The sequence below is a fragment of the Molothrus ater genome, chromosome 4, assembly GCF_012460135.2.
Source record: "Molothrus ater isolate BHLD 08-10-18 breed brown headed cowbird chromosome 4, BPBGC_Mater_1.1, whole genome shotgun sequence".
Taxonomy (NCBI): domain Eukaryota; kingdom Metazoa; phylum Chordata; class Aves; order Passeriformes; family Icteridae; genus Molothrus; species Molothrus ater.
The window spans coordinates 65187800-65198451 of NC_050481.2; the positions used below are offsets into that span (position 1 = coordinate 65187800).

The following is a 10652-nucleotide window of genomic DNA, read 5'->3' on the forward strand; positions in this document are numbered from 1 at the left end:
GTCCCGGCCGGGCTGGGCTGGGCTGGGCGGCCGCGGGGTGCGGGCTCGGTCCGGCCCCGGCTGGAACGCGGACGTGGCTTGGCGCTGGCGGCCGGGCAGGCGCGGAGGGGCGGGAGGAGATGGATGGAGGGGCGGGGACCATCCGTGCGAGGAGAGGCGGGTCCCGCCACGGCGGCCCTGCCAGCCCGGCAGCGCCCGCGCCGCGCATCCGGGGGTGCGGCGGGAACTACCGCTGGAGTGGGGGGAACTGCCGCTGGAGCATCCGGGCCTGCGGGGGAACTACAACTGGAGCATCCGGGGCTGCGGGGGAACTACCGCTGGAGCGGCGGGAAGCACCGCTCCCCGCTGGAGCATCCGGGGCTGCGGCGGGAACTACCGCTCCCGGGGACCCCGGCGCCCCACGGGGCGCAGCATGGAGAGCCCCGCGGTGACCTTCACGCTGGCCTACCTGGTGTTCGCCGTGTGCTTCGTGTTCCCGCCCGACGAGGTGCGCTCGGCGGGGCTGACGGTGCAGAGCCTGCTGTCCGCCTGGCTGGGCAGCGAGGACGCGGCCTTCGTGCAGTACCACCTGCGGCGCAGCACCGGCACGCTGCTGGCGCACTCCCTGCTGCCCCTCGGTGAGTAGCGCCCCGGCTTCCCCGGAGTGAGCCCCCGAGCTTTGTAACCAGCGGGCTGCACCGCTGCACATGCACTCACAAAGGAATTGCAGTTTGAGTACAGACTGGGGAATGAGGGGCTGGAGAGCAGTGCCAGGGAAAGGCACCTGGGGCTCCTGGGCAGTGGGAAGCTGAGGGTGAGCCAGCAGTGCCCTGGCAGCCAGGAGGGACATCCCTGTGCCGGGGACATCGGGCCCAGCATGGCCAGCCGGGCAAGGGAGGGATTGTCCCGCTCTGCTCGGGGCTGGGGCGGCCTCACCTCGAGTGCTGGGGGCAGCTTTGGGTGCCACAAGATAACAAAAACATGAAACTGTCAGAGAGTGCCCAAAGGAGGGCACGAGGATGGTGAAGGGCCGTGAGGGGAAGCCGTGTGAGGAGAGGCTGAGGGCGCTTGGTCTGTTCAGCCTGGAGGGGACAGAGAGGAGACCTCAGTGCAGTTACAAATTCCTCGTGAGGGGAACAGGAGGGACAGATACTGATCTCTGCTCTGTGGTGACAGGGACAGGAGCCAGGGAATGGCCTGAAGCTGTGTCAGGGGAGGTTTGTGTGGGATATCAGGAAAAGGTTCTGCCCCCAGAGGATGGCTGGGCACTGACTCCAGCCTGATGGAGTTCAAGGGGTGTTTGGACAATGCTCTCATGCACATGGTGTGACTCCTGGGGTGTCCTGTGCAGGGCTAAGTGTTGGACTTGATGATCCTTGTGAGTCCCTTCCAGTGCATCATCTTCTGTGATTTAACCAAGGAATGCAAATCGGCTTCCTTTAGCCATATAATTCTCCTAAAACATCTCACAGGTAATTTTTTTTAACAACCAAATTCAGATGGCTTTCCTTTAGGTATATAATTCTGGTAAAAGTCATTGATGCCTAAGAATTTACCTCAGCTTGCTTGAGACAAGAGGCTTGACTTTGAAGTCATCCAGAAATACAATACCTCTCTTGGAGGTGAGCTCACTGGTTAGATAACCATATGATTCAAGGGTATCTCTTTTGCAGATATTTAATTGTTTTCTGAAAGTAAGTTCTTTTTTCCCTTGCAGGTTATTACCTTGGTATGTGCTTTGCTGCACCTGAAAAACATCTTTGTTTTTTCTACCTGGCTTCAAAAGAGTGGAAAACTTTCTTCTTCTTCGCCGTTCTCCTCCCAGCAATCACCAGTGCCCTGGCATATTACTGGTCACGGAAAGGTTGGAATAATCATCCACTAGCCCGGACACTCGCTGTTCACGCCCTCCCACAGTCAGGCTGGAGGGCAGTAGCTTCTTCCATCAACACAGAATTCAGGAGAATTGACAAATTTGCTACTGGGGCGCCAGGAGCCAGGGTGATCGTCACGGACACGTGGGTGATTAAAGTGACCACCTACTGTTTACATGTTGCCCAGCAGCAGGACATTCACTTGACGGTGACAGACTCCAGACAGCACGAGCTCACCCCAGACTCCAACGTGCCCGTGCAGTTCCTCACCATCCGCGTTGCCAGCGTTAATCCCTACGTCAAGGCATTCGATATCCGGTAAAACGACTGCTAAACCTGTTATGTTACGTGGGTGCTGTTTTGATGGTGCTGAGGGAGCACTTCTGTGACCAATCTGGAGACTCATCCCTTCCTTTCTGGTCCCTGCCTGGTGTTCAGGGCTGCTGTATGTGCATTTCTGCCATGCAGTGCAGGGAAGGTTGTTTAGTGCAACACTGAATACACAACGGATAAACAAAGGGATTGGCCTCTTTGATCCATTCTTAGGGAGAGGATTGTGCTGGATGCAGAAAGAAGTAACTGGATAAAATTAGGTGAGAGATGGAGAACAGGAATGAAAGGTAGATTTTTTAGTCTTTTAAATTTTGGGTGAGGAGAAATAGCTATTTGTCTAAAACTGTTGTTCATCCACGACTTTGGATTTTCCCTCTGCTTAAGGCTCACAATTTCATCACTGCTCAGAAGAGCTCTCACTGAGCTACTGCAAGCCAACTGCCCCTAAAACAAGGAAGAAATGTTGGTCCCTTTCTGACTTAGGTGTTCTCATAACAATAAATCATAACAATTGTGAACTGTGAGGGCTTGTTTTGCAAGGGCCCATGCTGTTTATCTCATCGGTCTCTGTGTAACCAGGCTTAAGTACAAGTTTGGCAGAAACCTCTGAGTAGAAGGATGCTCAAGTCTTTGGTGTTGTGTTATTAAAAGCCATCTTAGTGCTCCTAAAATTACATTTGAAAAGGTGTCTTTTTGCTGTAAATTTGTATGTCAGGAGCATTTATTAGGTAATTAAAAGCATGCAGATCACCAGACTTGTAGGTGTGCAATGGGACAAGCACGAGGAAGGCAAAGAGGTGATTATAGTAGAGATCCAGGTGAACAGAACTCAGAACAAGAGGGTGGTTAAGGTAAGCATGACAATGCTAAGAAAAGAGACTTTTGTAGACCTGTGACAGTGATGACCAAATTAGTATTAAACAACTAATGATTTTCTTCTGCAAGCACTTCAGTGCCAGAATACACCACAGCTGAGAAAAACATGACTTGTTTGACAATTCCTTTTATGGAAAAAAAGTCCTAAGCCCAAACTGTATTTTGTGACTAAACAGATTAGCATCAAGAACAGTGTTTAAAAGCTGTTCTAATAAGATGTCAGTGATAGTAAATCTCTGCTAGAATGTAGCAGAATCATACAGGGTCATTGTATATATCCAGAATCAGAATCAAATATAGTGAGGTGTTTCTGGAAGAAAAATGCTTTTGTGCAGGTGGGCCACATTTCTCTGCATGTTCAGTGTGAATTGTTCCTCTGGTTATAAATGTCTCTGATTTGTATGGACAGCATCTGTTAAGTGACATTATCCTGTAGCAGTAAAAACTAAGCCAGCCTTGCATTGTGCTGGGCTCTGGGAATTCAGAGAGTGGTAGGAAAATGAGGGCAGTCTTCCAGGGACTTCTCCCTGAAAGCTGTTTAATGAGTGGAAACATTGAACTGGAGAGTTTTGACACTACAGTTCAGAACTCTTAAAAAAGGGATGACAACAGGAATATATCACTGTAGGATTTGTGTGAGGTCTCAGGTGCCACTTGAGTGCTGTGGACATCACTTAAATTTAATTTACAGAAGCAGCTGGTGTGAAACACAGCTTGCTGCAGCCTTAAATCAGCAGTGGTTTGTGACCTTTGTGAAATTTCTGTGATTTAGATTGTATCATAAAATCACAGAACCTGATAGATTGACATTCCTCTGCTACTTGTGTAGAACTGTATCACCTTGTGATGCCTGCTGCATGATACAACTAATTTCTCTTAATTAAATTCCTGCTGCATGATACAACTAATTTCTCCTAATTAAATTCTCAAATATAATTTAGAATTTAGATATTGTCTAAGTAAATAGGCATTAAAAAGGTGACAGAAATGGTCAAACAGCACTGTGCAGTTAATGCATGATTTACATACCTACATGGCTTTTTGTTGATGCTGATTACTTCAAAATCCTTTGGTTTTGTATGATGTTTTAGCTGATCTCTGACATACCCTGCTGGCAATCTTACACAGATATGAATGAGGACAGCACGTTCTGTTGACCAAGTTGTGCCAAAACCAATAACTAAATAGCAGAAGAAAACAAGAAAACACAATTCTGTGTATTTATTCTGACTAATAAGTACCAGCTTTCCTGTGGATTCACTTCAGATGTTAACCTCTGCAAGGTACTATCAAGGTATTTGGGTGAATAATCATGGTAACATTTTGCTCCATCTTCTCTTCTTCAGGTTGAACTCCACAGAGTATGGGGAGCTCCGGGAGAAGCTCCGTGCTCCTATCAGCAATGCAGCTAATGTTGTGATCCATCAAAGCCTTAGTGATTTGTTTTTAGAAACCTTTACATCTCTGGTGGAAATAAACCAGACATACCACGTTCCAAGCACTCAGGTGAAACTTTCTATCCATGTGAGACTGTAACAATTATACTTTCAGTATAGATGAACCTGTGATTACTGTGTAAATGATAAATGTTTACCTAGGGCTATCTCCAGTGAATTATTAAGAGAATTCATGGTTGTGAGGTTAAAAAAAAAGGTTTTATTAAAAATATGGATTAAATAACAAATTATGATTAAATTATATTTATCATGTGATTACTGCTTAATAATCCTCATTTAATAATTAAGCAGTATTCAGTCAGTAATTAAATGGTAATTGAACAGCAGTTAAACACCCTGCTACTCTCTACATTTCTAATAATTCAGCTAGCTTGCATAAAATATGTTTGAGATCTAATATAAACTGTTACTCTCCTTTCTGTAGATAACAGATACCAAGTAAGGGATACTAAGTCAGGTCTCCTACCTACCTGAGGCTGCCCTACAGGAGAGCTCTATGGGCTTGGGAGCTGCAGTCACTTAGAGTGTGACTGGTGGTTAAAGTGCCCCTGGCTGTGGGTACAGCTGTAGGACTTAGAGTTTCATCTTGTGGTACTGATAAGCCCCTGAGAAGACATGACCTAGATTCCTTAACTTCTGAGAAGATACAGCCAAGCACAATTTCTTAGGGTGTGCACAGCCAAGGCTGGCTCCAGTCAGGCATCCTAGTCAGTGATGCCAGGAACCCAAGTGCTCTTTGCTCAGTCAGGGTGATGCTTCCTTCACAAATGCTCACCTGCTGTGTCAGTAAACTCATCATAAACCTTAACTCTGGCTGCTACTTCTGTTCCTGCTACGAGGAACAAACTGTATTGTGAGCATTATGGTTTTGAGACATGAGAAATGACATTGTGAAATAAAGTCCCCTGTAATAATTGCTACTAAAATGTTACATGAACACATTTGGAAATGATGACCTTGCACTTGCAGAAGTGCAGGGTCATCATTTATGGGGAGCCAGAGCCACAGCTGCTGTTGCTGTTCTTTAGGCAGTTTGCTCCAATACAGCTTGCTTTTCTAGACAGCCAGGTTTTGCTGGATCTACTGCTGAAATAAACTATTGATTCTTAATTGGGGTTTGCTTTGGTTATAATTATTATGGCTATTAGTATACAGTGTTAATTATAACAGCACAGAGTCCTACTTCCAGTAATAGTCACAGAGACCTGGTCATTATTATACTTGTGCAGCAGCTGAAGTGTGACTGCAGCACTGTCCAGTGTATCAGAGGGAACCAATTAAACCAGTACTGGTGACCCTGCAGGGAGTCTGTGCCCACTGGTTCAGCTCATGGAGTGAGGGGTTGGTATCTTTGGCAGTGTTGTGCAGCTTATATGGTTTGTGAGCTAGCTAAAATAAAACTGGATCAGGTGTGTCTGCACATTATGTTGTGTGTGTGATTGCACTGCCAGCAAAAAGAGATGGTCACAGTAAAGAGAATATACTAAAGCTGCTTTCTTGCAGAGCATTTAATTTGTGACACATTTAAGTGGCAGCTGAGCTACTGAACTTGGGTTTGACATTGGGTGATAAATTACATCACAGATGATGATAAGGATGTTAAAAATACAATATTGAATTTTTCCCTATTCTGAAGCTCCATTAATATTTTTAAAAGTTAGTTAATCTTTCTGTGATAGAATTTTTCTGTGATAGAATTTTTCCTGCTTAAAAGCTAAGACCTAATTTCACATGTTAAATCTGAGTAGCTTTTGTTCATCTGGATCTGCTCCACAGCCCAGCTCACAGGGCAGCTGAGCAGGCATTTGAGCTGACAAGGGAAGAGTCATTGGAGATGGGAACTAGAGACCACATAGAGAGCTGATTTTTGTTCTACCAGGAGCATTTTGAACAGATTCAGGTCTCTGTGCCTATTCAGTGTGCTGTCTTTTGAGCTTTGTCAAGTTCTTGGACAGCTGGAAGATGTGGGAAATGCTAATTATTGTTTATTAATTGTAAAACACTTCATAGCAAGATGTTGTCCCCATATGCAACTGCAAGTTCATGTGGCATTATTAACTGTGGGCAAAATCAGTTATTCCAATTTTATCAAAAAAAAATTAAGTACATTTCTGGACCTTCAGGTTAAGCATCCTTGTGTTCAGTACAGCCCTGGTTTCCTCATTTATGCCTCTTACTTAGATGGAAGATAGGAACAGCCATTTGCTGATTCAGTGTTTAAGGTTTGTTTTCCTTACTTTATACTGGTCCATTTTTTGAAAAACAGCTTGAATGACAAAGGTGGCTGCTTAGCTTGCTGTGGCTGCTGGAAGCTCTTCAGAGAGTGAAAGAACATTTATTTTTCAGTCATTTATGCTTAATCATTAGTGTCATGCAGCAGTTCTGAGTTTTCTGTTCAGAGACAAGCTTTGCTGTCATTTGTTAGAGAGCATTCTAGTAAAACCATTTGATACCCTGTGGTGGGGCAGTCCTGCCACAGATGATTTTCTAAAAGCCTTTGAAAAAGCAGTAACAGGAACCATTCTGTGCAGTTCACAACTTTGATGGTTTTTCTCCTCCCTCAGGAGCTGGAGCCATGCATAGGCTGTATGCAGACTATTGCCAACATCAAGCTCATCAAGAACTGCCAGGAGCCCAACGAGGGGGAGTGCCAGCAGTGCTACTGCCGGCCCATGTGGTGCCTCACCTGCATGGGCAAGTGGTTTGCCAGCAGGCAGGACCAGCAGCACCCAGAGACCTGGCTGTCGAGCCAAGTGCCTTGCCCGACTTGCCGAGCCAAGTTTTGCATTCTAGATGTTTGCCTAATACGATGAGTAGTAACTTGGGTATGTTTTAACTTTTTTAAATTTGACTGTGTTTCATAGTGGGTTTGGTTTAAGGCCTGCTAGATCTGTTTCTGAGACTTCATGTTCGACCAGGGTACAAACTCTAAACGTTTCTTTTACAGTGTTGAAAACGGATGTAAATCTTTTCAGTTCCTTTCCACTTTTACCTTATCTGGATTTTACTCACATGATGTCAGCTTCTGGATTTTAATTTTGTTTAAACCCCTGTTTTCCTTTCTTACCTTTTGGATGGAATAAGGTTATCGTATATTTGCAGTACCGTTGTTTTTTCAGGTTTTAACATAGGTTAAATTCTTTCTATTTTTAAATTTAACTTGGGTTTTGATTTTTTAATAAAGGGCTAACTGAGAAAATTGCTTTGGTTAGACTTCATTGATACTTTTGTTATTCTTTAATCCAGTTGTAAAGTTATTATTAATCTTTGCAGTTGTTTTTCAAACAAGTGCACCAGTTGTGTTCCTTCAGCTGGAAGGAGCTACTTCCACTACATCTACCACAAAGGGTTGCTGTAGGCTGAGAAATGTAATCCCTGAAGATTTACAAGTCCTGTATGGACCTTTTATTCCAATAATTTGCCTCTAGCATACCTTTTGATGGATGACTTTATTGAAAACAGAAAGGATTTGTCAACCCATTTACCTCCACTGCTAATACATGGTTAAAATCTGTTGGTTTCCAGGAGCTACATTGCTTAGGGTTTCAATGTTCTTTAGGTGATTGGACTTTTTTTTACATACATTTGAAGAGCGTGCAGCAAACATCTGAGCTTTAATTTGTAAATTAATATCACAGGTGGGACAAATAGAGAAAGAAATACTTTAAAGCTTTGGTCTACAAGAATAAAAGCTCTTAATACCTTCCACCTGAATAATCACAAGGATCTCACCAGTAAATCATGGGCAGAGGTGGCATGCCAGTGCTTACATGACAACCTCTTGATTACCATGACAGGCAACTGGTTTGAGCAGGATCAGATGGCAGGATGTAAAAATGGTACAAGTAGTGGAAGCACAGCTGTGAAACATTTCATGAGTCTCAGCTGAGCTACAGGTGGTGAATGCACCTACCTGCACTTGCAACCAGCCAGGAAATGGTTACAAATGTGGCTGCAAGCAAGAATTCATAGAGGGGTAAGGAACTGAAGACAGGTCCAACAGCATTGCTTGAAAACTAACATTTAATTGGTGGTGTTGGATTTTAACTTTGGAATTTTTAAATAATATTCATTTGTAAAAATCCAAACTGGTTGAGCTAAAGAACACTTATTGCTTCAGCATATCTCAGTTGCTTTATATACAACATCTACTATGCAATTAAGTAAATTACCTGTTAATAACAGTGGCTTCTCTGTTTTCCATTACCTGCTGTTTTGGATTTTATGGATGTACAGAGTGAAAATTTGACGCTGAGACAGGTTGTGTGGATTTATCTCTCTTTCCCAAAGAGATCTTCAGTGGCATGTTACTCTTCATCTGAATAGAATTAAATGGAGTTCTGGAGTTTCAGGCAGATTTGTTGCTAAGTCTGAAAACTAATAAAAAAATCTAGAAGTCAATTAGTAATTGAATTTAAAATATTTCCTTAGTACTTCTGTGGGAAAGTTATTTCCAGATTTAAAATGGTCTCTGCAGGATTTTTTAACCTTTGGAAGGTTCTTGCAGGGCAGGGTGGTGTGTCTGACATGCACCTATCACTACACAGCAGCCTTCACAAATAAGCATTTTGTAACATTTGCTTCTGAAAAGTTTACATAATGTGTCACCAATACAAGGGATGTGGTCCTTGAAATAGTTGCAGAAGAGAGGGTATGATTTTGGAGCTGTGGTTTTGCCACCCCCCTTCAGTTCCTACAGCACTTTGCCTGTTCAGAATAAAAATATTTGTTGTAAAGAATGTGAGGCTAAAATCATAAAGGCCTTGAGAATCTCAGATGCTGGTAGTTGCAGATGGTTTTATAGACTAAAGCCAGGTCAGTTGCCAATAGTATCTCATGTAATAAAAGCTTTAAATTCCTAATTTCTACTGCAGTGGAATCTACTCTGAGTTGACTGGAAGTTTTCACTTCAGTGGAATTTTGCTTTTGTTCATCCTACCTCTTTTGTCAATATAAAAGTACAACAGAGTAACAGTCATTAGTGTTTTATACCCTTGCATCTTTTAATGCACAGAAGTGCCTCTTAAAAAACTTAGTAATAATTACCAAAACAAAATTATGATTTATGTTAATGATAGTACTTGACTTATATTCCTTAAAACAAGTAGTTTTCCCCAAGTAAATTATCAAAGTAATCTGACATGCCTCTGACATTTGTGAGCTTCTTAAAAGCTGTGTTAGAGAAACAACTTGGTAAAAATCCAAATGAACATGAAAATAATAGAGTCCAAAAATAGGCATTTTTCAATGTGATAGCTTCAGGTTATCATCCAAAGAGCCACAGGGCCATTTCTTTAAGGTCCCTTCCAACTCAAACCTTTCTCTGATATTGTAAAACTTGCTAGACTGCAGCTAAGCACCATTCCATTCAGGACAAACCTCAGTAAGACTGAGGTTCTCAGTGCCATTTTTAAATTTTAAATTTTTAAATTTTAAATGTTTGTGGACTTTGAGCTGTTTAAGGAGTTGAGATAGAAATACTCAAGCTCTTACATGGATTACAAGACATTTTCTTCCAAAGACATCCTGCAGGATTTCTCATTTGTGGTTTTTGGGGTTGGTGGGGTTTTTTGCTAGATAGCTTGCCTGTTTAAAATGAGCAGTATTATTTGGATAGCCCTTAGGGAAAAGGCTTAATGAATCCATGCAGTTATTGTTAAAACCCTTTGAAGAGCTCAATAAAAATACAGTCAGTTCTTTGTAAGATGTCTGGCTTTAATTTTAAAGTTATGTTTACCAGGTAAAACTTTATATGAGTGGAAATCAGTCTGGCTTATCTGTATGCAGTGTCTTACCTGAGAACATGGGAATAAATACAAATAGGGCTTAAATTCTCCTAAAGGTGTTCATGCTAAATCCTCCTTGGATGGCCTTTCCTACTACAGCCTGAATGCAGAGGCTTGCATAAATGGAAGAAGGTGTATATGAAATCTCTATAAGAACCTCAGGGGGAAAAAAGCCTCCAAATATTCTCACAACTACCAGATGGGAAGGGGTGACACTGGATGTCATGAAATCAGCAGGGGCAATGACTCAAAATTTGTCTTTCCAAGGAAGCACTGGCATTGTAGCAATGGTGTGTCATATATAAAACACTTATTTCATTGTGACTTTGCTCAGATTTATTACTGAG

The 10652-nt window shown here is 42.9% G+C and overlaps 1 protein-coding gene across 1 annotated transcript; it reads left to right on the forward strand.

The window, feature by feature from the left end:
• The first annotated feature begins 204 nt into the window (after window positions 1-204).
• On the forward strand, window positions 205-8927 carry TMEM129 (transmembrane protein 129, E3 ubiquitin ligase). The gene is made up of 4 exons (XM_036382858.2): window positions 205-617; window positions 1697-2171; window positions 4409-4568; window positions 7084-8927. The coding sequence occupies exons 1-4, from the start codon at window positions 413-415 to the stop codon at window positions 7330-7332; spliced, it is 1089 nt and encodes a 362-aa protein (XP_036238751.1). The 5' UTR covers window positions 205-412; the 3' UTR covers window positions 7333-8927.
• The last annotated feature ends 1725 nt before the right edge of the window (window positions 8928-10652 follow it).